The sequence below is a fragment of the Eleginops maclovinus genome, chromosome 1, assembly GCF_036324505.1.
Source record: "Eleginops maclovinus isolate JMC-PN-2008 ecotype Puerto Natales chromosome 1, JC_Emac_rtc_rv5, whole genome shotgun sequence".
Taxonomy (NCBI): Eukaryota; Metazoa; Chordata; class Actinopteri; order Perciformes; family Eleginopidae; genus Eleginops; species Eleginops maclovinus.
This window is the reverse complement of record NC_086349.1, coordinates 15,282,823-15,310,670: the sequence shown is the minus strand read 5'-3', so window position 1 is coordinate 15,310,670 and position 27,848 is coordinate 15,282,823. Positions and strand designations below refer to the sequence as shown.

The 27,848-nt window shown below is 43.7% G+C and overlaps 1 protein-coding gene across 2 annotated transcripts in view; it reads right to left on the bottom strand.

Annotated features, from left to right (window-relative positions):
- The window catches only part of rarga (retinoic acid receptor gamma a), a 55,166-nt gene that overhangs the window by 10,708 nt on the left and 16,610 nt on the right, over positions 1 to 27,848 (bottom strand). The window contains exons 4-5 of one of the 2 annotated variants that reach the window (XM_063876284.1): positions 26,058 to 26,123; positions 18,471 to 18,833 (exon numbers count right to left, since the gene is read on the bottom strand). In XM_063876284.1, coding sequence (XP_063732354.1) covers positions 18,471 to 18,639 — 169 coding nt within the window. In that variant the 5' untranslated portion in view covers positions 18,640 to 18,833; positions 26,058 to 26,123. Of the gene's footprint in view, positions 1 to 8,532; positions 9,079 to 18,470; positions 18,834 to 26,057; positions 26,124 to 27,848 lie in introns of those variants that run through there. The other variant, XM_063876361.1, reaches the window with a different exon arrangement.

The following is a 27,848-nucleotide window of genomic DNA, read 5'->3' as shown; positions in this document are numbered from 1 at the left end:
TGTAAAGAGGCTCCGCTAAGCTGCCTTTTAACCAAGGTCTACGATAAAACTTGGCTGCCGACCAGGAGATGGCTCAGGTTTGAGCGGTGAAAACACAGGAGTAGTGAGAAACCAGACATTAACACACACACAACCCTCCAGGAATTTACACCTTTCTTTTAGAACCAGCAGAAAGTCATGAATCACAGAGAGAGATGGACACGTGAACGCACATGACACAAACATAATTCCGACGAGGGATATGTTGAGTAGAACATTTAGACACGTGTTCATAGTTGCCATGAGTTCTAATGAAGAAAAACTCTGGACTTTTGAGTGTGACACAATGTGACATGTCACAAGAACTCTTGCCAACACACACTTCGCACTTCTTCATCTATAGTTCCCCCCGAAGAAAGCGTACAAACAGAGCAGAGCAGGAAAGACAGCAGGTGGGATAAGCCTGTATCCTTGGGGCACATTTTAAAAAGTGGAATTACCCTTGCAGTCTGGTGGCACTCTCAAACACCCTTTCTTCTTTACAGCACCTCATAAAGGGCCTTTTGATATTTTCTTGATGGAGTCGGCCAAGCTAACATTTGGCAGCAAGCACCCCCCTTTTCCTGCACCACACAACCCTGTCAAGACACACACAAGTTGGCTTCAAACACACAAACTTGCCCAACACGCTGCCTGTCCCCCATGAACCTGACAAAAAAAGTTTCCTTCAAATGTCCTTGGTCAAAACCTAAAACAGAGAGGGGGAGTTAAAGGAAACACACTTTCAATGAAGAGATTTTAAATAGTGGCCCTTTTATGGCTGGTGCAGAAGAAATCTGACAGTCAAGTGCAGATCTGTGGAATAAATGTGCCCCCTCATCCCTGTGGTGAGCTCCAGCTGACTCTTCATCTGCCCACCAGAAGACAGAGAGAAACACAGCTTTCCTCCGGTGACTGCAGAGTGAACCCAAAACCTGGCAATCTGGCGAGGGCCTGGCCCATTGATCATGTCAGGAAGACAGAACAACTCACGGGCAGGCGAGGAAGCAGACAGAGAGCGGAGGCAGGCAGACAGCCGAGGTGAGGAGAGAAGAGTCATTGAGGCAAACCCTGAGTCCTTTGATCCTCAGGTTGTTTCTCGTCCTCCCAGACTTCCTCTCACCATCTGTAGCCCTAGCTCTCACCTGTCTCTGGCAAGCCACTAGCCCTCGTTCAATTGCTATTACTTCCTCCCCACAACAATAGAAACCTACAAAAGTAGAAGTAGCCCAGCCCCAGCTGCAGCCTCACTCTGTCAGAGGAAGTGAGGGGAAAGGAGGATAACGTAAACAACAACAGTAGTATTCACTCCGGCTCATTGGGGAAGCACCGCAGACGAGAGCGTAAAAAAGCAAACCTCTTATTGGAAGGAACAAGCACACCCACAAGTAGTAGCACACAGTTCATTCCCACCCAATATGTAAATGCACAAGCATCTGCACACACTATGCTACGCTTTTCCTCTTGCTGCATTCCTTGGCCTAGCTAGCGCTCTGTGTAACGTTTCAATGTAACTATTTTTAATTTACAGCAAAAATGTTCCTCTATCTTTTCACTTCAAAGGCAGCACTATGAGAGAGAAAAGCAAAGACAGAGAAGAGTAGGACGGCTCAAAAGAAAATGAGTGTGGCTTCCTGATGTCGGAATGATCACAGTACGAAAGGATGTGGTGATTTTTGATACACTGCAACACTGGCACACACCCTTAAACAGGTACAAATTCCCCTAAACTGGCACAAACACACAGAGTCATACCAATGCTGAGAAACTTCTGCTTTTAGTGTTTCAGTGAAGCAATGATGCATATCAGAGTGTTTCACTTTTGCTAGGCAACCAACTGCTAACAGGTTGCCCAACTCTGCTTCTAGGAGGCTGTTTACTGACAAGAAATACAGATTATGGGCCTACGATAATTAATTTATTTCTCTGTCCGTCGTGTGATGTGTTGGAAGTTCCATTTAAGGTATATATATATATATATATATATATATATATTTATATATATTAAGCAATAAGGTCATATTCGACATTTAAACTATTACCTGTAAGAGGATACAGATACGTCACTTAGAGAGAAGCAATGCCCATTCAGCCCATAGCAGAAGTGCACCCTGAACTCATTTGGCATTCCAAAACAAGGCATAAATCATCCCTACAGCCCCCAACTCCTTATTGGATTGCTTCCTGTCTAACTGACTGTCTGGCTGGCTGGCTGGTTCTCTCTCAGTTTTTTCTGGCAAATGTGAGGTGCTCAAACAGTGGAGCAGGAGCTGATAAATCCAAGCTCACTGACAGGAGGAGTACAGCTGACTCTCATTCAATCACAGGACATGATACAGTGAAGACACAGACATAATATCTGCTAGTGTGCAGTCTCTAAGGAGCTTTGGTTCCATGCATACTTTGTGTGTGATGTGTAGGTGAGAATGCATTGAAAAGGTGGATGTCTACAAATCCCTCAGCTACCTGGTGATTGTGAGTTTTCTGAAGTAACCACATTTATTTTCTTTACGAAAAACTGATTTTGTTTTCTACATTTGTAGTGAGGGGGAAAACTGATTCCATAGCCATTCCAAAGAGTCAGCATTGGGAAAGCATCGCTGTGACTGCAAAGCTTTGGGATAAAAGAAAGGTGATTACTGCAGCTGTACATTCCTTTTTCCGACATAAATACATAAAGTATCTGAAAACCGAAAGCAGTATTAAGGAGTCAGTTTCCAAAGGTGTACAATCGACTACTTATAAAATTCGGACACATGTGCACAGTAAAATGAGAAAATGTGGTCTGAGTCTTGGTTCCAAAATATGGCCATAGGTTAAATTGAAATCTGATAACTGACCAGCTGTAAGGTTTTCAAGATGTGAACAACTTCTCCTGTTTCCTGTCTTAGCCTGATTTCCAATATCCTGGTTTCATGTGCGCATGTAAACATGGTCAGTGAGTCAAGACAGAAGCACACAAATACAGACACACAGGGCATTTATGTTTTCCCATTTAAAACTGTCTAACACCGCACCTGTTCCCTTTTAGTTATCACAACATTTACACACAAACAAATGGATTACGGCAGTATAAACAAATTAACTGATGCACATATTTCCAGAAGAGTGGACATGGCAGTTGCACACATGCACATTGGCAGAATTTGACTAATGTTCAAGTGAAAACAATACCAGCGGGAGTCCGCCCCCCCTCCCCCTCCCTCGGACAACTTCTCTTCCATCACTCTCCACCCCTGAGCCCAGATAATAGCTGCACTTCACCAGCCGCCCACCACTCCCTGCCAAACACTGTCGGCTGCGTAAACACAGCCCATTCACACATAGACAGACGAAGGACAGTCGGGCTCGTCTGGGTTTCTAGTCCCGGCTTGCCTGTCCGAGCCCTCCGCTTCTCATAACAGTCAGCCCCTAGCAACCCTCGAGCCAAGCCGTCAGTCAATAACATGGTGGTACCAGAACTGCTATCTTCACACTCAGCTCACACATGGCTCCAAGCTGACATACACACACTCCTATATATACGATACACAAACACACATGCAAACGCACATTGCGTGCTCACCAGTAAAACTCTCACAGGTGCATGCATGAGTACAACACGCACACACAAATGCCAAGGTGCACACACATAAATACACTACCTGCCAAAAGCCCACGCCTTTGTATAAGGGAAAATGTGCCTGGCAGGAAAAGAGCTGTTCTCAGTAAACAGTTACAATAGTAGCAGTCAGACATGGGTGTTAGGGCGGGCAGCCACAATACCTCTGTGACCAGAAAACTATTGTGAAAGGACTTACGAAATCAATTTTTTATACACTGCTGCTAAAACAAAGTACTCATCTTTGCGTAAGCTCTCTTGTGTAATACTTACTACAAATCTCAAAGATGGACAGAAAGTCTGAGGTGACAGATTCAGTCACCACATGGTGTTAGGTGAGTTTTATTTACAGTGGTGTGACTGACGCTGCTGAGGGGCTATAAACTGCTATTAGAGCAAAGCTGGATTCCAACACAGGCCTGTGGAATCTAGCCTGGCACATTGTCCGTCTCTGGATTTGACACAGCAGTCTGGGTGCCCAACGCCAGCCAAACAGGCACGTAAACACTACATACATTGACATTTAGGAATTCACATACAGACTCCACACTCGCAAGCACAGGCTGACACGCTCATACTTATGTACAAGCAAAACCACGCATGAAAAGGGGGCTTGTGGAAATAACTTTAAGCAACTGCAGGGATTCAAATTGTTTATTTATAGGCGGCACTGCCTATTAATGGGCTTGGCTCTTACTGCAGAGCTGAGACAGATCTGTTAGCAGGGAGGTGTGATACTGCAGCAGAACTCGTCCCTGTACTGAAAATGGCTCCATGCTATGAAAATGTTTTTCCAAGGTATAATGTAATATAATAAAGTTAATATCTTACTTCATGTTAATTTCATATTCAGTCATATTCAGGTATTAATATTAACACCTGTCCTCATTACACTTTTTAAAAATATCAGTAGTTAGTATTATACCTTATTGTTATATTCCTGTAAGAAAAAATGCGGCCTGAGCTCTGCAAAATCAATTGTTAAGATATATAGTACACGGACACACAAACACACCACACCACACACACACCACACTACACCACACACACCACACCCACACACACACACACACACACACACACACACACACACACACACACACACACACACACACACACACACACACACACACACACACACACACACACACACACACACACACACACACACACACACACACACACACACTTTTTATTCCCTACCTTTTATGTGCATTGTTTATGTGCAGGAAAAATAAAATAACAACATTACATATCAGCCTTTAAATACAAATACCTAGAGAGTAATGCTCATTTTCCCAGTAAGCAGCTTAGCAAAATAGGGCTTCTCTTTCCATGAACTGCACTTTAATTAGGCGCATTTTCGATTACAGTTTGTAATCACAGGACAGTAAAGGTTACTCTCATGTTTTAGTGTTTTGTACATTGCACTTTGAACTTTTTTTTTTTACTTCAAACAGCTAATTTAGTTGCATTGGCATAATTGTTTTCAGAGACAAGTGAAGGCCTTTCCCTCAGTCATATCAATTACAACTCACTGACCTTGGACCAGCTGACTACATAAGCCTTTTAACTTCGGCACATTCATTTGACATTATCTTGAAAGGATCAACAAGGTTTATGTATATATAACAGCACTGACAAGTCCTCATTAGAACAGCAACCGCGGTGCTATAAGTCTCCTTCATTGACACACACACACACACACACACACACACACACACACACACACACACACACACACACACACACACACACACACACACACCACCCCCTACATAAGATACCACTATCTATTCCCAGTCCTGCCCCCTCAGGCATTCTAATCTTTTAATTGAATCTTTTGTAATTATAATGAAATAACTGCGGACTTCCATCAGAGAGAAAATGATCGGGGTCCAGAATGTGCCAGCGGTCACAGGAAGCTCTTACTTCTCTGCCTTTGCTGCCGAGATATACCCCCATTTTCAATTAGCCCCTCAATTCACATTTGAACAGCACATTAAGGGAAAACAAAGAGGCGTGTGTGCCTCTGTGTGTGTGTGTGTGTGTGTGTGTGTGTGTGTGTGTGTGTGTGTGTGTGTGTGTGTGTGTGTGTGTGTGTGTGTGTGTGTGTGTGTGTGTGTGTGTGTGTGTGTGTGTGTGTGTGTGGGTGATTGCCAAGTGATTGATCACTCTAGCAATCGGTTAGTATGATGTAACACTTGAAACATCACAATTAATATCCAAACAGCGATCAAAGAGATTGAAAGTAAGAATGTATTTTGGTGAGAAAAACACACTTCTCCTTCTTCTGACCCTGGAGAACGGCTAAGTGTAATTGCCTCATTCTTCTACGTAAATGAACATTGACAGAGGGGGGATCGGTCTGCAAAGGCTCTCTTAAATGGCTTCCCTGGCAGTTGACTAATTCAGTTCTCATTGACGTATGACTAAATCAGTGTCCATTATCCTTACGCGCAGGGCAGCTCAGATGTAGTACCAGCTCCGTGGTATAAGGCACTTAAGAGCATTACACAAGCAAAGCTGGTTGAAAGAGTCTCCTTTTCAGGAAGCTGACAAGTCCGCCACACATGGTGTAGATCTGACATTGGCCAGGCCGTAGCCTCTCACTAACCTCTGACATTGAGGTCTCCCACTGGTGAACAAAAAACAGGAAAACTGACCAAACACTTTCAAGTCCTCTGACTGTCCCGGGCTAATGGCCAACAACTGTGACACTTATCACCACAGGAGATTTACTGCCACGACAATAGGATGTACTCATCTTGTGGAAGATTTAGGGGGACACATTTTCCACAGATTTTATAAAGAAATAGTGTCCATTTTTAATTGTTTTACAAACATTCATGTTGTCACGAAATTCCCTTTCAACACACATTTTCCCACACTGTTGAATAATGGTTTACAGACATTAAAAAGTGTAGCTTGAGCACAGTTATTCATTGTTGAGTATCATGCCAAAGCCAGGTGACTATTTACTAACATTGTGGTTATTTTGGTGTGCAGAAAGCATGCTTGTGTTAGCGCGGCTTTAAAAGCGAGACAGGTCCCTCTGTTGTGCAGCTGGGGCAGCTTAATGAGATATCAGACTCAAACATCAATTCATCAGCCTCATTGATGAGGACAATGAGGGGCAACTGCTTCAGCAAAGAGAAGCATTATGGCTGCTCATGTGGGGATAGGGCTGCCTTGTTTACAAAGGTTATTGGGCACAGAGGGCTTGAAACAGTACACCACACCAGCCTCCACTTTGCTCTGCTCTGTTAGTCTCAGCTCCCATACCCTCGGGGCAGCTTCTCTGGACTTTTTTAGCTCTTTGATTTTCTTGAAACAAAGAGCCAATGGAAAATCTTCTTCTGGAATCTGGAGGCCTTATTTTCAAATGTGTGTGAATGGGCTAAAAGGAGAGGCCATAGAAGTCTGATTGATTAAATAAACAAATCTCATCTTGTTATCATCAGGGCTCCCCTAGCTAACAGAGTAGGCTGAGCAGGCTGGAGTCCCCCCTGGCCTCGGCCTCCAATGACAGGGCATCTGTCTTCATTAAAGCTCAGCCAGTGTGCATGACAGCCACTGAAACGCTGGTGTCTTCACGATTAATGAAGACGGATGACTCCCCCCAAGAGGCAGCGAAAAGGAACAAAAAGCAGGAAGATGAACAAACAGGAAAATACCAAACTAAAAATTCAGAACTAAATGCAAGTCTTCCCAAAAACAACAACACAATCCTGCTGTTATTCCCACTACTCTATCTCTTCTTGTGTTCTTGATTGTTTTTCCACTGTCATATCTGGCTTGACTCTCTCCACACTTCTCCCACCATACCATGCATACACACCCCCACTCCTTTTCTACTCTCACACGCTCTTTCACAGCAGTAGCGGCCCCCTGTAAATGTATGGAAAAGGACTCCAGTTTTGTCTGTCCGGAGACAGGCCTGTTGTTCGATCCAGAGACTTGTCTAAAGTCACAGGCGGAAGCAGAGCCAGGGAAAATTAGAGTCTAAAAGAGAAAACTGGAGAAAGGAAAGCTGACTAGAATATCCCTCCGCTTATTTAGACTACTTTTCTAATTTATTCATTTATACTTTAAATAATTCATCTACTTATTAATTCATGGCTCCAGAGGAATATCATTATCCATCTCGTATCCAGAAGCATAAACAATTCTCTGACCTATGAGGACTGCGGCAGGCTGAACAAAACTTTCAACATCTGTATTATTAAGCAGGAAATATTTGCCAATAACTTTTCATGACAAATACATGGGAAACCAAACCTTCGGTGTCAAAGATGAAAAGATGAGCTAAACCTGTTTGTGTATTCATGGCGTCAGTATTTCTCTTCCTGTCACACAGACATAGCACTTTTACTCTTTCATCTGGGTACACTCATAGTTTTGTTTTTAGTATACAGCACCTGGCAAGGTCAAACCTCAGGTGGCTTCACATTGTCATTGTAACTTGACTCCATGTGCTTAAACCCAGAAGTCAAACACACACACACACACGTACGCACGCACACACACACACACACACACACACACACACACACACACACACACACACACACACACACACAAGTATACAAAAACACACACAGTGCGTATCATATCATAGCAGAGTTTCTTTCAGATGGCTAAGCAGCTCAAACTGGCTGTGGGCTGGGGGGGACAGGAGAAGAGAGGAGAGGAGAGGAGAGGAGACTGTCTGTCCCAGTCTTTTCCTGTGCTGCTCTGTAGCCCCTGACAGCAGCCCCCTTGGTTGAGCCCTGAGGGGTAAGCAAGCCAGCAATAAGGCAAAGACAGAGAGGAAGAGCGTGTGTGTGAGAGAGAGAAAGAGAGAGAGGGAAAGACGGAGAAAGATAGACACGACGGTGTCATACAAGAAATCCAAACTGGATGCCACTTACACTGAACACTGGCACTGCCCGTCCATGCGAAGGGGTCCAGCCCGGCAAAGAAGGGGCTTGCCTTCCGCAGCATGCATGCACCGCGGCTGGTGACATCATAGAGCTGACGGGGGCCCATTCCCAGAGCCTCCATACAGTCGAACATGGCACCCCCCCCCCGCCCTCAGCAAAAATCACTTAGAGCCCTCAGTCCTGCCTGTGTCCTGCCCTGCTTACAGCGCTCACGTCACTCACTGAGGCAGTGACAACAACAAACAGCAGCAGCAACAGCTAGCCAGATCTGCTACCTTCCCTTCCCTGCCTTCACTTATCTCTGGCTGTCACTCTCTCTGCTGCCCTTTCCTGCCGATACTGGAGTTTCCCCTCTCTCCCTCTCAGCTGGAATGCAGATCTGGTTCCTGCCTGGTTGAGCTGAGCTGAGTGTTACTCTGACTCTCTCTCTGACTCTCTCTTCTCCCCCTGCCCTTGGGTGAGCTGCTCCCTGTCTGTGTAACAGACCTAAATAACAGCCTCTCACAGCTCTCGCTGAGCCCCAGACACGGCGGAGCGAACCAACTGCCTCGGCATGACGCTCTGAAAGGGGGTGGAGAGAGAGAGAGAGAATGCCAGAGAGGGAGGGCCAGAGAGAGGGACCCAGGAGGAGGTGGGGGAGAAGGCAGGGAGAGGGGGCAGGCCAGCAGAGCCTGCACTGGAGAAAGAACTGATCTGGTTAGAGGACAAAACTCTATTGCTATTCTTCTTTTGCTTTTTTGGTCCATGCTGCTTTTGTGTTTCATATTTCAGCACAGAATGCAAACGGTCCCCCTCCCCTTGTGTCCCATTCAGATCTGGTCCCTGTCTCTGTCTCTCTTTCCATCGCACCTCCCCCAATTCCCCTGCAGTAAATATGAGCCCCCTCCGCTCCCTTCCCTGAGCCCCCGTCTCTAATCATAACCATATTAAAGTCCAGCCACTGGCCGGGTGAGTATGTGTGTGTGAGAAAGAGAGCCGGAGAGAGAGAGAGCGAGACAGAACATTGTGTTGTGGTTGAACCCAGAAACCAGATGCCAGGGTAAATCCCTCCTCCTCTCTGCTCTGTCTGTTTGAGGGAACAGAGGATGGGCAGCACGTTCTGTCTCTCCCCCTGGAAGTGCTTTAACAGTGATGAATGAGGGCTGCCTTGCTCAATCCCCGCAGTGCATTTACAGAGACAAATACCCCCAATATACAAACACACCATGTGCTGGACACACTTTTCACAGGTTCTCTTGACCTTGTTTGTTATAAATCTCTGAGCAACCACCATGAGGAAATACAGATGCAGGGATGCAGATGTGATGTTGTTTTGCAAGTACTTAATTTTAATGTGCCCCCTTAATGTATCACTGAGCCAGAAAATGTGCCCTTCCCCATTTAGCCTTCTTTAACACAGGCTGTTCTGTGTATATCTAAAATAATTCAATTTAAAACGTAGCAGTGGCGGTAAATCAAAGGAAATCAATAGGCGGTCTGCGGTCAATGAAAAAGCCTGTCACTGGTCCTAACTGTTGCTCAGCAGACGGATAGACTCTGGCCGGGCTAAAGCAAACAGCTTGATACAATGGGAGATGTATGATAATAGAATGGCTTTGGTTTGTGTGCCCCAAACATTCATCTCCCCCTGTCAGGCCGGTACAAGTGGTACAGCCCAGCAGGCAAAAAAGACAACATTTCCTGTCAATCTGTGCTGCTGGCTACGCTCTCCATAAACACAAACTGCCCTCCCTCCTCCTCGTCTGTCTCACACTTCACTCTTTTTCCTGTCTCATGAAAGAAACCATGATTTCACATTTCTGGCTATTTTGAAGGATTTTGATCAAAATGTTTATTGACCTTTAAGCTTTTGCTTCAGTTGGGATCTCTTGTTTATTTTGTTAAGCTGGCACACTCATACACACATTCAGGTTGATACAGCTCACACACTCACTCACACATTTAACAGCTCTTTTGTTGCATCAAACTGTAAACAACATCAGTAGTTTTATGTGTTTCTTCATACAGCTGTCAGGTCATAAAGAGGAAGCTTTATGACAGCAAGATAGAACAGTGAAAACAAACTATTATCCATCAAAGATGCCCCTGCTAACAGTTTGTTGTTAAAAGTTACTTTCTTTCTTTTTTACTCCCAACCCAATTACACTATGGTTCAAAAGAATGTACTGATATTGATATATTTCAGATTAAATCATCCGTGCCACGAGTCACATTTTTATGATCCACAGGCATTCTTCTCACACTCGTCTTTCGTCTGTTTCCTGTGTTGTTTTTTTCTGTCTCGGAGCTAGTTTCAAACAGCATCCTGGAAACTTTAAACTGGCTAATCCCCTGGTGTTCAAATGTTCCTTGTAACATCAGTGTTGTTTGCCAGGGTTTGCTCTCTGGACTGATGAGGCCAACACAATCGATTTATAATGTCATGTGCTTACACTTGAAAATTATTTTGTTTCTGGAGATTTATGGACCTTATCCAACTCTCTCGTGGTTTTTACATTTCATTTTTACTGTGTTTGAGAATGCAATTCAGACCACTAACCCCAGGTTTTCCTGTTATTGGCACACTGTGAGCTGAGAGTCTTCCAGCGCTTCAGAGGGTTTGCATAGTGAGTTTAGACATCTAATCTACACATACTCCATACTGTTGCTGACCCAGGCCAGTCCCTGCCTCCCCTCCCTCCTCCTCTTCCTTCCCCAGCCAGAGAGGTTGAACTCTAGAAGAAACCCCCACTGGGCCACTAACTTTCCCCCCAAACTTATCCTGTCCTCCCTCCCTCTCTCGCTCACTCTCTGGCTCACAAGTCTCTCCATCACTCTCCCTAATACTCTTCCCATTTCATCAAGTTCCCTATGGCAATTTTTTACCCATAACAGCATGATTTGTTTTAGTTGACAAAATGCTCTGCTTTTGTTTCTGGTTTTGGAAATGTTTCATTTTCAGTGGCTGCCAACTCACTGGTCCTTTTGTGAGACTGCTGCATTTAATCAAATTTAATTGCTCCGATTAAAACAGACTTCTGCTCTCATTCAAAATATTTGAATGTTTCTTTTGTGATATGATGTTTCAAGTCTTTATCTGTACAGTAGATAGGGCCGCTCAGTCAGCTGCTCCCAGACAGCTTATAGTTCCACGTGGGCCGGAGCCCAGGAAAATCAGGCTTTACTACTGTCTGACACTCTGATGCCGATTACAGATAAGACGTATACAACACATTGTTGCCACTTCCTTTCCATAAAGTCATTCAGTTTCTAGCCAGGCAGTCAACAGCACAGTGCTGTGTGAGGCAATAAAGACGGCTTGTTTATAAATGCCTATGCGCTAAACGCAGCACGGTGATTTTGAAAGGAATGTAGAGCTTTTGCTGCGCTGATGTGAACATATGTGCAGTGTTTGGACGTGCTGAAACAGATTGCCGGTGATGATAGAGACACTGAACACCAGCACAGAGCGCCCTCTCACTGCAGCCAGTTTCAGGTTACTCAGAAACACACACAGAGGTCCTATATAGGCTGTGCTTTCTAAAAAAGAAAAAACGAGGTCCATACACCCAAAACCAATTGCTGTTTTTTTCAACTTCATATTGAAGGGAAGATAAGTTATGTTTGTTAGAGCACAATCCTAGCATTCTTACTCATCACATCCATTAACTGCTCGACCAGCCGCAGGTTTTACATATGTTCTGCTCTGACAACACATGTAACCTTATCCACTCATCTACCTAACCCACTCACAATCTATCTCTGAAGAAACCTGATGTGTCACAGATGAGGGATGAGAGGAAGGTGAGGTATGACATATGGGGAGCCCGTTTCCTGGTTGTGGCCATGTTGGCCTCTATTCAGGTGCTGGTCACAGCGAAGGCCTGGCTTCTTTTCAGAGCTCTATCACTCTTGGCCATCTTTCAGAAAAGTGTTTTTCACTCTCTGTCTCTCTCCCTCCCTCTATCTGCACTGTCATGACATTTTGCTAGCTGTGTTTTGTGGGAAAAAAATAATGATCTTTTAGTTGTGCGGCCAAAAATACACCCCCCCCAGCCCGTCTTGTTCACATAGGCCCACCCTGTGCCTGTGCGCCCTCCCACGTCTTCAGTGGGCCCATCCCTCCTTCCTCGCCATTGCGCGCTCTTTGTCATGCACGTGCCCACAAAGACACATCTGAAAACAGACTCCTCCCATTTTTAATAGTAGCCTCTTTATCTTCATCTGTCATCATGTCAGAGCTGTAGTAAACTCTGTGGCCTCTCCCTTACCAGCAACCTTTGCTGACTTTCCACACATGCAGGCATGCAGGCACAAGCAAGCACACACACCAACAGACTTATACACAAAGTTTCTGAAAGTTTCCAGCACTTAGGGCAAATTGGCTCAAACTTGCACAGAGGGATAACGAGAGGAAATCCAAGGTGGAGGCTGAGGAGAAAGAGAGTACAAGAAAAGAGCAAGGGAATTCAAGAGAGCATAAGCCTAAAAGGTTTAAGTGGATATCATCGGAGGAGCAGATATTCCGACCAGTTTCACAAAACCTCCTTCAGTGGGTGCTTTAGATTGACTGGGAAACAAAAGTCAGCCTTTAAGCTCATCCCCCCTCATCTATTGAATCAAGGCCAGTGCTAGATAAAAAAAAAAATAGAAAAGAGCGATGTGAGGGGAATCGATTTCCAAAAAGAAAGGGAGCGCCTTGGAGAGCTGTCATCTTGAAGCGAGCAGTCACCATGGGAGATGAAAGCAGGGATGTCAGATGATGCAGGGCTGTTTATTAAAGCAGTGGAGGCTCCGGTCTCACCGATAGATCAAACACATAGCCAAACAAGTGCTGAACGTGCTGTCATCACACACAAGTACACAAATGGTCCAGTCCTAGCGATGCTAATTTGCTATTTGGATCATGGTCACTGGAGCAGAGGTGCCAGCGAGCAGATGGCTCCATAATGGCCCTTTTTTTTACTGATTATGATTTTGACACTCGTAATGGGGTGGTTACTGGATGGTTCATAATATAATGTAGTATCTACTGTCTTTAAATTGATTAGAAAATACAAACCCGTTGAAGGATAGAGATTATATCTGTAGTTTCATACACAATTTTAGCTATACAATAAAGTAACACATTTTTGTATACATTTTATATTTAGGCTAAAGATGATGCCCTTCATTAGAAAAAAATATTATATTGGAACGTGATCGTGCAAAAATCAGCAATTTTTACTATGTTATTTATTTGTTTTAAAATTCACCTTATACACCATTACAATCACTTCCAATGTTCTATTTCAGTCTTTTAAATGATTGTTATCCATATGCAACAAGAACATTATAGGCTACTTTTGATCCCAAAATTTTGCTCATCCCTGAAGTTTTTCCTGAAATTCTTTGAAATCCTCATCTAAAATGTTTTCACCCCAGGCCCCTTCAATAAATCTAACAGAGATCTGTAAATGAGAGAGAGACCGAGAGAGGTCAGAGATGGATCGGCTTTCAAACAAAAACTTTCAGGTGTCTCTGAGGGACTTTCACAGTATTTAATGAGCAAATGGGGAGAGAAAAAAATTACTCTTTCTGTGTTCATAGGGAAGCTTGTGACTGGAAGGTGAGGGCCAGCAGGGCTGAGCTCATCATTTTAATATCCATACACAGCTCACTTTCTCTTTCGTCCCCCTCCCTTCCCTCACTCAAATATACAGTATACCCACATTCACAGTCAGGCACGTACCCACCTACAGCACCTCCATCGAGGCAGGGCTGAAACCCGGCACTTCAACCATTATGAAAATAAATACAACCGTACAATGTGCTGTTTGTGCTCTGCACAAATCCAGCGGAGAGGGCTTCACTCTGCTAGTCGACATCCTTCCCTGATGTCCCTATCCTCCATTTAAAGTTTCGCTTTAACCTTCCCTCTCATTCCACATTTCCCACCAAAATGGCTCCTTTACGCAACTCCCCGAGCTCCCTAAGCCAACATGACCTCCTTGTGTATGTGTGTTTAAGAATGCAATGAGTGTTTTTAATTATGTCAGTCTGCATGAGGATATTCTTTTTTGCTGGAACATCTTGGTCCTTTTCATAGTCTGTCTGCCGTAATGGTGTGTGTGTGTGTGAGTGTGTGTGTGTGTGTGTGTGTGTGTGTGTGTGTGTGTGTATGTGTGTGTGTGTGTGTGTGTGTGTGTGTGTGTGTGTGTGTGTGTGTGTGTGTGTGTGTGTATGTGTGTGTGTGTGTGTGTGTGTGTGTGTGTGTGTGTGTGTGTGTTCGCACACGTGAATGCATTTGGTTCAGCAGCCAGTATGCAAATGTTTGTGTGCATGAGTGTGTGTGTGTGTGTGTGTGTGTGTGTGTGTGGGAGGGGGGGGTATAAATCCATTCCCAACACACATTGTACATAAACCTCTGTTCGCTTAATCTCCAGCAGAGGCACAACTGAGCAGACTGAGGCAGCGTTTACACAAGTTTCAACACTCTATTCATTCCTATCTATTAATACAATGCTTTTAATTTCCTCCCACTATGATGCAGCCAAAAATGTTCACAGCTGAGCCCCTTATGAGTTCATCGCTCAACATAATATTCAAAATTGAGGTCCGAGCACAGAAAAGGACTGCAGATTTTGTCCAAGCCATGTGGGCTGTAGGAAATGACCTACTAGCTTTTCAAAACATCCCTGTGGCTGGCTTTGGGGCCAGGGCTCCGGCCCTGATTGGTGAAAGCTTATAAAGGTGTTTCAGGGCTCAGTGGTGATGTTATCACATAGTAAGTGGCCTTAATGGGCTTCCAACTGTTTGTTTGAAGGGCTCCCATAATGACAGGGATCAACTGATAACAGCCTCTGCTACACACAGAGAGCAGTCAGACCCTCTCATGGATGAACAAACTCCATTGAGAATGTATAAAGCCATGGGTGGTAAGGTTGGGAGTCTTGCAGGACACCCACATGGTCAGTGAACCTCACCCACACGTGTTGAAAGGTGAAGTAAAGCACTAAGGTTTTCTAGGGCCACTTCCTCTATGTATGCATTAAGAATAAAGAAAAGCCTTCTATCTTTTCATGTGCAAACACAACCATCCCTCCCCTCTCCTGTCTCTTACCACCTCTGTGCAAAACAGGTATTTCCAAAGACACTCTGGTGCCAAAACACAGTGCCGCCGTGGGAGGTGCTCCAACCTGTCGGCACAGCAGGCACGCCCAAGAAAGGTAGGTGTCACCCGGGCTGCCTTTCTAACAAAAAAAATGTACGCAAAGAGCCCTGAAGCCAGTCAAGAATGCAATCCTATTTACTGCACACACACAAACACACAGACAGCCCTGACAACAATGAGCAGGCCTGTTAACTCATGGAGAAGAAGTAGAAGGAGAAGAAAAACAGGGCCTGGGGAATGTCCAAACCAAGGCCTTTTGTCTTCCCCGCTAGCTTTAAGAGAGAGGGGAACAAGACTGCTGTCTGTCAGTAAAATAACTTGTAACATTCCTCTTAAAGCGATACACCAAAATAATGTTTTAAAAAGGTGATACTAACAGCTGATAGTTTTGTATCTACTGGCGAAACCCAAACTAATAATCAAACATATTTTTGAAACAGCGTTAGTACAAAATAAGCTGTGGGCATGTCTAGTGCCAAAACAGTTAGTCCAATAACTGGCTATTAAAAAAAATCAAAAAAGCTTTGAGGACATCATTTTGGCTCTGTGATCTTGCATGTCTCACTATTGCTTGAAAATATGAGCAATCCAATAATCAAAACAGCTATGATTAAGACGTTATTAGTCACAACTCTTGATATATTTTTAGACGTAATTAAGTGAGTTAATTATTTGAGACTTGCAGGAAAAAAATCATAATAATGTTATTCCTTCCTATTCATAGTATAATAACAGTCCAATATTGACATTTGATCAGCCAAAAAAGAGTTAAAACGAAGAACGAGAAATCGACTCCAATCCAAGCTGAGTCATCACAAATTGTCAGTATGATCCCGACTTAATCTTTGACCCCAGCCTTGTTTAAGCTCTGACACAGAGCTTAAACCAAATAATTGCTGTCTTTAACCCTTGTGAACGATACTACTGCCAGTGTGGATGTGTCAGTACAAGCAGTCATGTGTGAGCGCCCAGTGCATGTGGTTGCTTGTGTCTGTTTATCCTTTGATACTTGTTTTTGTTTTAACTCATTCCAGTGTAAAACCCAAAAAGAATCCATCTGTCAGTGCAGTGGGATTTCACTCTGCGTCAGGGGTATGTTTCTAGCTTTTAGATGAAAGAATGGCCCTATTAGTGTGTATGTGTGTGTGTGTGTGTGTGTGTGTGTGTGTGTGTGTGTGTGTGTGTGTGTGAGAAGGAGGGACGGAGAGAGAGACAGAGGGAGATAGAGACAGAAGGAGAGTTGGAAGAGTCTCTGGTGGTGTGTTTATAAGTGTGTGTCTGTGTGTTTTCCTAGCAGGGTGTGTTCTTGGATTCCACCACACTAGCACATTACCCCCAGGTGCTCTCTCTCTCTCTCTCTCTCTCTCTCTCTCTCTCTCTCTCTCTCTCTCTCTCTCTCTCTCTCTCTCTCTCTCTTTTACTCTCTCTCTCTGGTTCTGTGAAAATACCTTGAGGATTAGGTGGGCAGCAGCGACTAGGAGGAAGGGGGAGGGGGTGAAGTAGTGATTGACGTCTGAAAGGCTGGAGAGGTGCTCAGGCATGCTGTGGTAGGGGAGAGAGGGGGACTGCACACACAAGCAGGGGGGCTCTCAGGATCTGCACTCAGCTGTTGCCACCCACACCCATTATAGCCCGTCCACCACCTACCACCCACCACCACCTGCCGCCCCTTTAGCACTGCACCCAGATAAGATTTCAAATATCTCCCGCTTACCTATACCTCACGCCCTAACCTCAACCAAAGTGCTTCTGCTGTTGTCTCTCTCTTTCGGCCTTCCTTTCTCTCACATTATCAGCCTCAGCAGCAGTGGTTTTATGTGAGGATACTCCCTGACCTAGAATCCTGAATTTGATTAAAACACTGCCTTTTGAAACTAGCAGGTGTTTTAAACCGTGGGCAATGTATGTCAGCAGTGTGTGCAATCTGGCTAGTTTTTCCATGATACAGTCTCCTCTTTGTACTCTAGTACTGTGTAACTGACATCTTCCCTTTCTTGTACTCCAGCATACAACAGTGCCCCCTGTGGTCAGGTCTGAAAACACAAGCCTCACACTGCTGGAGTGTGCTGCTGTTCCGTCTGGTTGTTTGAGCTCACCTTTCTTTCTATTATATGGAGTGGGGAATAATAATTTCTGAATAAACAGTCAGATAAGACTTTGAATTGAAGAAGTGCTGATTTTAAATATGTCTTGATGCTCAGAGCACTCATCACCTCACACTGAAAGAATGTTGTTTTGTCTCTAATTGCAGACTTGTGGGTTGACTGCCTCACAAAAGCACTGTGAGAGGTCCAGATAGACACACACGTAGACACACGCGCACACACACACACACACACACACACACACACACACACACACACACACACACACACACACACACACACACACACACACACACACACACACACACACACACACACACACACACACACACACACACACAAAGCCAGAGCCTGAGTTTGTGGTCACACACGAGCATCTATACGGAAACCACAGGAGCAGAGTAATCATTGTATTGATGAGAGTGGCCTTTTTCTTCATGGTCTCTTTGGGGGATTTTTTATACCACTCGTCCTATATCACAAACAGACCCTTAGGTTTTCCGTTTCCACAAAATTACACATAATGAACTGCAATTTAAAAGCAGTATTTCCCTTTTCCAGTGATTGTCTAAATTGTATAATGTGACTTGACTTAAAGGAAGGTATGGACCTATATGAAGTAAGGGTTGAATTCGAAAAAAATGACATGTTAGAGGGAGGAAAAGTCAAACACACAGAAAATCACTTACAGAGAGCGGCCATCTCTTTAGGCAGGTCAGCACCGAATCTCCCAAACAGGCTGCTGTTGGCCAGCAGGTCGAAAGGCGAGTGGCTCCTCATGGAGTTGAAGGCGAAGGGGTACACAGCAGGTGGGAAGCCAGTCATGTGACCCACCTGCTGTTCCCTGTTGGTAGCCATGGCGACAGAGCACACCCAGGGGTCCGCAGCAGGCCGCTGGGTGAAAGTAACAGTTTTCACAACAACTGGAAATCCCAGAAAAAGCTGAAATCTGTGTCCTTCAGTAGACTCTCAGGACTTGGGGAATGGAAGAGTGATGATGAGGCCTCTGGTTTAAGTGTCTCTCCTTTAGAAGGGTCATCCAATTTGGTTTTCTGAAGAAAGAGAGGGCAAAGGGATGCGTTACCACATAGAACGTATGTATTGGCATGATAATACAATCAGAACAACGAACAAAATTCACCTCACTTCAACTCTGAGGCTGTGATCCATTTACATTCTGGGATAGATAACAGTTCATCTACCATTTTAATGTAAGAAGGATGTTCAATGTCATAGCATCAGGTATGAGAGAATGGGATGGAAAGAGGAAGTAAGGAAGGGCGGCGAAAACCAAAACAGATAAAGACGTTAGAGTAAAAGAATGAGTGAGCTGTGAGAGTAAAAGCCAGAAAAACTGGGACTGGGCGAGGGGAAAAGAAAATAAGAAAGAAGTTTGGAAAAAGTTATAACAGGGAAGAGCGGGAGGGAGGCAGGGAGGGGAAAAAAGTGAGAGAGAAAAAGAGAGAGAGCTCTTGTTCTTGCAGTTTTGAAGAGCTTCCAGACTTCTACAGTGATTCCAGGCTATGCCATATGATTTAAATCACCAGAACTCTACTATAAAGAGCTCCTCTGTTCCTGCTGCCAGCTTGCACAGCAGCCTGCCTTTCTGCCTCTCTCCCCCAGGACCAGAGGCCCAGACACGGGGTCCAGAGCATGAAGAAGGGAAGGGGTGGTGATGATGGGGGTAGAGGGTAGGGAAAATGATCCACTGATTGCTAACTGCTGCTGTCACTTCCAACTATCATCTCTTGAGCTCAGGCTCCCATCCCACAGAGTCATTTTGGCCCTAACCTCCTGCAGCCTGCTCTTCACTTTGACTCCACACAGTAGGCACAGACAAGACCGGCTTGAGTGTGGACAAGGCTGCAGTTATGCCGCACTGCAGCCTGTTAATACAAGAGAGGAACAAAAATCCCAGAAAAGCCTCCCATTTTCTTTTTCATGTTTTCTTTTTGCCTTTTGCTTTTCTAGCGTGATTTCATGAGTGGGTGGTGTGATCAGCTTGTTTTTTATATGTGGCTTTTGAAAAAGAGCAGAGCCAAGGAATTTGGAACTGCTGTGGCTTGTGAATCCGGGAGAAAAAAGACAGGGAAAAAAAATCTTGGTAATGAATTCGCTATAAACAAAGAAATGAGGGGGGAAAAAAAGATCTAAGGCTGAACTGGTGAACTGAGTGAAAACGCACTGAGGAACAGTGGCAGGGTCCGGGCACTGGGGGGCACTAAGACGTGGCGCCGTGCCCAGGAAAAAGAGGCAGAACTTTCCAAGATGCACACATATGCACCTCATAGTTCGAAACACATACACACATCAGGAAAAAAAAAAGAAAAACCTCCACACATGTGTGAGCGTGCACACACACACACACACACACACACACACACACACACACACACACACACACACACACACACACACACACACACACACACACACACACACACACATACACACACACACACACACAAACACACACACGCACACACATACACATCTCACCCCTTGCCTTTTCCAGGGCTCTGGCTCCCTCACTGCCTCGCTTTCTGGCTCTTTCTCTTTCAACAGAGCCAGTTAATTACACCCTACTGCTGCAGGCAGCTTCAAACCACCACTAATTTAGAGTTCCATTACAGTAAACTGTTCCACATGTGCATCCAGGGCCCAGGCAGGCTCGGGTGGCCACGTTTCAGGAAGGAGCAGCCGCCGATAGGCACCAACCCCCATCCTGCCAACACAGCCATGTGCCATCTTTCTTTTTTCTTTCCTTCTTTCTCTCTGCATTTCTTTCCTAACCTTATTCAATCTATCCTTCATCTAAACTACTTTAGATTTTTCCCCTTTTTTGACCCACCCCTCATCTCCTCTCTATAATCATGTCCTTATACCCAATCCTTTCTCCCCCATCTCCCCCTCCCACACCCCATTTCCATCTCTCTACTGCTTATACAACTTGTACCATGACCCTGTGCAGCGGTTCCACTGTGTGGCTAACACACAAAAACATCACTAAAGATTTCACAGTGGGCCTAATGGGAGAAGCGGTAGAGACTGGAAAAACAAAACTGCCAGAAACACACAGGCTCATAATGTGGTGTGTGTGTGTGTGTGTGTGTGTGTGTGTGTGTGTGTGTGTGTGTGTGTGTGTGTGTGTGTGTTATGAGTATGTACTTGGCCAGTGTTTGGCCCGTTTGGGTATCTGCCTCATGAACTCAAACCAGGCCCCATAAAGGCAGCGCAATCTGTCTGAGAGTGCTTGGAGAAGAGAGAAAAAGGAAGATGTGTGAGAAAAAGAAGGATCATGGCAGAGAGGAGGACTGTGATTTTAGTATTCCCATACAGGGAAACGACAGTATATCAATCAAAAGTAAAGCCTTTAATGAGTTTGAAAATCCTAACTCGGCAAAATAAACCACAGTGCCACTGTACGTTCGCACATATGTCATTAAACGAAAGAATCTGAGAAAAAAACCTAAAGAGTACTGAGAGACACAGTCAGCCTTTTAAAATAGAACCCAGTAACTTTACCCTCCCCAAACACAATAATGAATTAATAAAAGAGTTGGCGCCAGTGTTTTTTAATGAGTCACATCAGCCCAGCAGCTTTTTACAGAGCCATTTATGTTTTATGTTGGGTCCTGTGGTAGGCTCACTTCGCCAGCCCGTCTGGGGCTATAAGGGGATAAGGGGAATTTGGAGTGACCTCATCCCCTGTTAGCCAGGGCCAAATGGGCATGGAGGGCCTCCCCACTTCCCTTGAGCCTGGGGGGCACAGAGGAGGCAGCAGGCGGCCAGGCAGGCAGGAGCACCACGGCCAGCTATGAGTGGGTTCCCGGCTGCTGCTGGGACTTTCCATCATTCCCTAAGAGCTGCGCTGTAGCAGTTTAAATTTACTTTTGTTGTTCCTGTAAATAGTGGAGTGTCAAACCTCACAGTGGTACATCATCTTAAAGCACCTCATTGGTTACTTGAGATAATCCATTGATTTTATCAGCGCAAAACGCTGGGTAGCAAATTAAATGAGATCAATCACTTTGGAGATGGCGCTACAAGACGAGGCACGCTTAGAGAGAGTGAGATTCTCTTGTTTGCTTAAGAGTTTAACTTTCAACATAAAGACAAAGTAGAATCGAGCAAGAGTAAAAGAGACTGGAAGAGAGAGAGAGAGAAAAGTTCCCACAGATCCAATGTCCGTCAAACACAGGGTATCAAGTCCTCTTTGAGCCAAAAAACAATTGTGCCTTAAATGATGTGACGGAGTGAGGCCCCTCAAGCAATAAGAACTGCAGTCAAACATAACAAATAAATCACGGCATCTCAGGAAGTGCTGCACCACACAACCAAGAAAATCAGTGGGTTTTTAGGCCAGCACAAGAAACCACAGGTGATTACTCTGCGTTTATGAGCAGGATTCTGGGTGCCATAGCTGACCTGGAAAACGTTTCTTCTGTCAGTTACGGAAACACAGTTTTTTTTTTACAGTAACTGTGTGTGATGTTATATTGAGTTATAATTGTATGTTTGACTTTGTGGAAATTTGCCTTTGATGTCCAGCTCCACTCCTCACTCTCTGACTCACGTTCAGACTTTTTTGTTTTATTTTTTCTGAACTAGAGAGGGTTCACACGTTTTCTTTGGGTTTTCTGAACTCCCCAGAAGACCACAATATGCAATTTATAGTAATGTACTGTGAGGTAAATTAAAGAATATGTGTCAGTCAGTGCAGGCCAAGCAGCAAATCAAAGTCTTTTACTGGAAGGATTGAATTGTAAATTAACAGCCTCCAGACAAATGAAGTGTACCATGTATCCTGGCAGGGGAAGCTTGGCAGAGATTTCTCACTCTTTTTCCACCCCTGACTTGCCCACTCCTGCTCATATTTTGTCAGAAAACTGTGCATGACTTCCAAGCACTGTCCTCTAATTAACAACATCATAAAGTGATTTATTTTAAGTCATTTGAAGCAGAGCAGCGTATGTTTAAGTTTTGGGTCGTTGGTAAGGTCATACTACCCTCAGCAATTTAACAATGATTTTACATGCGTCCTAAGTTGAGTGACTAGCTTTTCCAAATTCATAACACTTAGTGGCATAATCATATGCCGACAGTCATCAGAAACTGTTGGTGGACTGTCAAGACAGACAACCAAAATGCTCATATTGAAACATCAGGAGAGCGTTATCTGATCTTGTTGCTGGCGTCAGCAGTATCTTGCCAGTGAAAACAATATCCCTAACACTATTATCTGATGCAAGGCTGACAGCTCCCAGTCTTTCAACAAGTGGCCTGCTAATGGCTCTGTGAGAGACAACTAGTGACAGACTTCCAGAGTCTCCAAACAAACCGGCATTCCTTCACTTCAAACCCGTTTGACATCTGCCTGCTCTCAACATCTCACAAACACATATTTGCTTACAGCACCTCTGTGTAATCATTTGTCACTTTAGAGGTATTGTTTTTCATGAGCGCCACTGGGGAGTGTCATCAGGCAATCCTTGTTTTTGTATCTGTTAATCATCACAAATAAATCCTTAAATCTTCTCTTTGGTTACACATAATGTCACCAAACTGTGTTGACTTGCATTAGTGGAGAGAAGTATGGAAAGAGTGAGAAGTCAGTGAGACATAAAACACTTTGTGACATGATGAAGTCATGCTGACAGCTTGCTCTTTCCATGATGTGGTACAGCTCTTTTGAGAACCCAACATTAAGACTTCAGCAGTGGGTCCAGCAACAAGAAAACAAAGCACAACAGGAAAAGGCAAAGGCAGGGAATGGCTAGACATTTTGAGAAACACATAAGTTAAAAGTGAATGGAAATTAAGCAAAATAAAAAAGTGGTAACAGTGTGATGGATACTCCACTTGATTTGAAAGGTAAAGTGCTTCTTGTATGTAGTTTGTAACACAAAGAGGGGATTCACACAAGCGGTACTGAAGGTGTTTCCATTCCTTAACGCAGAGAGAAAACAATAATTTCTTTGTGTAAAGAGATGCATAATGGATGGATGGTTTCATCACCGCCTACTTTAGCCTCAGGAGTCAAAGCAGCACTCAGACACAAGCAGGCCCAAACACACACATGCAAAACAACACACATTTCAGTTTAACGTTGTGCCAAAAATGTTAATGAAAGCTTGAAGGCAGGTTGACCATGTAAATCCTTACAATCAGAGCAGCACACCTGCAAAAATAGACATAGGAAATGGTGTGCAGATAGTTTCCTTGTTAATTATAGAGTGTTAGCAGCAGAGCCCCTCGATTCTCCTAAAACCACCTGTCCAACCCCTCCCTACTGCTTGGCCTTAATTGCTATAGAAATTCCAGAAAAAGACAGGTATCAACAACTCCTAGATTTACAGCTCAAAGTCCTGTCACAATGAGCAACTGTTTTGCAATACTGAAACTTTTAATGGGGCAAATGTTATTTCAGTGGTTCCCACAAAACCTCAGACCTCTCGACACCTGAAAAGTATCATCGTATAACACGCAAGGGATTTGCTATTTCATTAATATATATATATATATATATATATATATATATATATATATATGATGGTGTTATAAGATTTGTTTCACTTTTATAATTTAATTATAAAACACAATTATAAAAAATGTAATTGTAGTTACTTGTTGTTATTAATCATCTTCCAGCATTATTATTTTGTGTGACACTATTTGTTTATGGTATGTCTAAATGAAGGCACTGAAAACTATTACTATTCACACTTTAAAAAAAAAAAGACTCATTTATGCTTCTGTTCCAAAGTAGTTCTTTATAAGATATTTAACCAGTGAAATATTGTTCATCTTTACTCTGAGGATTGACCAATTTTTTGACTAATTTTAAAGCTGGTCTGTTGCTTAATAAATATTTACAACAACAGAAATGAGAGAATGTTTTTGGTGAGGCACATAAAGCTGACATACTCATGATCACATGGATCATGATTAATGACACATACCCATCTGGATCATATCACAGCAAGCACAAATAATAATTGATTCCAATCTGTCACTGAAGACAAGCAAAATGCTGTGACTGAACACCATGAAGGTAAAGCTGCTCTGCATGGAGAGCCTGTCCTCGAAAAAAGGACCCACGGGTGGTGCTCTGGAGGAGGAGAACAGCACAGTAATATTACTCTAAGATGGGCTCCATTCCTTCCACTCCAGATGTCACCGACTGAGAGGGGAACTGATAGACCAGATGACAGCGGAGGACGCCACAGATATCACTGTGGCCTTCAAGCAGGCATCCCTCACTCGACCATGTGGGCGTTTTTTTTTTTTCAGTTCCCTTCAATCAAGCTGTCCCCCACACTTATGTCAAGTCCACCAAGGGAAATAAGCGGTGGACAGCAGGTGCAAAGCCAAGGCAGTCCAGCTGCAGCAATTTACCTACTAACCAGTCACTGCTGGAGCAGTCAACCAAAACACTGCAGAAAGCTACACTGTGACATCACGCGCATGATCATTTGATGCCCAAATCAAACAGCACTAAATGCACTACGTTACATGGCTGTAACAAGTGGAACCTGTTAACCTGGCACTTATGCCAGCGTCAATAAATAATCCTGACTGACACACCGCTTACTATGGGAACACAATGAATAAACGTTGATGTAAACTAAGACCAGAGTTTCAGACACACCTCACGCCACAGGAATTAGACTCTGCTGTTTAAAAGGTGGAAAACAATGCTTCTCTCTTCCAAGTGTTCATATGTTGCTTATTAAAAAAAAGGTCAAGGACTGGTGACTCCTCTGGTGAATACATTCATACACATCAAACACATGCAAGCTTGTACACACTACACACACACATATGCTAATAATAAAGGGCTCCACAGGCACTGGGTAACACTTGAAACACTCACTAATAAGCACATATGTGCATGCAGGCACACATGCTCAAGAATGTTTTCATATAAACTCAGTGTCACTCTCACATTTATAAATCAGAAAGAAACAAAAGCACTGCATGCAAACAAACATGTGTGTTAGGACGTTTTAGTGTTTACACATGAGAATCTGGTCGGATTTCGGGGAAAACAATGATTAATTGTCTCAAAGCCTCTCAAGTGTTTTGCACACACACAGTCTCTGTCTTCAATTAAAACAGTCGACCCCTTCCCAAAAAATGCAGTCTCTCTCTCTCTCTCTCTCTCTCTCTCTCCCTCTCCCTCTCTCTGTTAACAGAGAGGGAGAAGGAGAAAACATAAGAAAAACAATGACTAAAGTTACAGTTTCTGAACTTTTTAAGCACAAATTACTCACCCCCTCTGGTGTTGATGAGGCAGATGGACAGATGAAGCTGCTACCGGAGCGGTCTGATGAGCGGAGCTAGCCGGGGGAAAAAGAGAAAAGATGTGTGTACGTTCATCAGAGTCCTTCTGACAGCGAAGACAGAGTAGCAGTGAGCCTCTCTCTCCCTCTCCCTCGCTCCCCCTCTCGCACTCTCCCCTCCTCCTCCTCTCTCCCAGTCTCTACCTCTTAAAATCACTCTTTCACTCCCCAAACACAGGCACACACTCACTCTCTCACTCACTAAGAAATAATTATACTCTCTGATTCATAAAGCCTTCCTTTGTCACGTGACCCAACACTTCAAATATACAGCACATTTTTTCACAAGCCACAAAATGCCTCAAGGGAAGAAAAAGGCACAGAGAGCTTAAGTTTCTGTTTTTAATTCTCTCTCCCTTTTTTGTCTCTCGGGTGAAATCTTTTTCTCTCCTTCATCTTCTTGGCTAAAGAGTCGGTTTACCTACAAACTGTTTGCGCATGTCAAAATGCGGCGCCATGTTGTGATCCTTAGATCGCTCATGTTTAATCAAGAAATTCACAGTTTAATTGGAGAGGATATTTCACACAAAATATAATGTTTTTGATTTAACACAGATGATGCTTTAATGGAAAGCAGCAAGTATTTTCACCTAGTCACTTAATCCCAATGTGATCACTTTATCGAATTATCATAATGGACTTGTGAAAGTAATTTGTGTTTGGCATAGGGTTTATTGATTTCAATGTTTGTGTGACAATCGTCCAAGAGCTGTAGAAATAAATAACTACCATTATTATGAATACTGATAGAACTTAATATTAAAGAAAGCATGAGGACCCTTGTGAAAATAATTAAGTATTGGACACAAAGAAAACGGATACAATATGAACAACATCCTCACTGAGGATAAATGAAACCAGAATTTGGCATTCAAAGCAGGAATCTAACATTTCTGTCAACATCCTGCTAAACTTTAAGCAGTTGGTAGTTTTTTTAGGGAAATTCAAGCATGTTTAAAAGAAAAACTGAAGATTTGTGTATCAAAAGTCCCTTTAGCTCTGAAAACAAAAAGTAGTGGTGGCACAGGAAAGTCTTGTGAGAGATGGCAGAGCTGTGCAGCAGCAGCAGAGTTGGGTGTGCCCCGGAACGTGCCCCTCTCTCCATATGAGATCATATGTTTCAGATCTGTGTTTATGTGTTTGTGGTTATGGGCGTGTGCCCTGCTTTTCTGAATGTAATGTTTCTCAAGTTGTTTTGGTTATAAGGAGCACCTCAAACATCAGTTCTAGGAGGAGAGGGCACACCTCAACTGGCATCTCAACAGGCACTTTTACTTCTGCTGCAGAAGAAAGATAAACTACACCTTCTGAAGACAAAAAGAAAAAAAAGATAAATCCTGAAACATTCATGATCCTTCATCAATCACATAAGAACAATACAGTCTAATTTATATCTAAATCAAGTAAGTGTAGCTTTTTAAAATAACAAGTTATACATGTACTACTTATTATGACACTTCATCTAAAACATTACCCATCGGGTATATCGTCATTGCAAAGCTTCCCATTATCCCAAATCTCACAGTCCGAGGCATAACTGACAACCAATGCTGCAAGCATAAATCTTCTTTGGTCTTCTCAGCTGTCTGTACCTTTAAGACCTGATATAACCGCTGCATATTTTTTTTTTGTAAATCAGTTACCGGCCTGATTCAGGCAGAGATCTTATCCTCAAATACACTGACCCCAATATGTCTCCAGGATAAAGTCATGCCATCATCA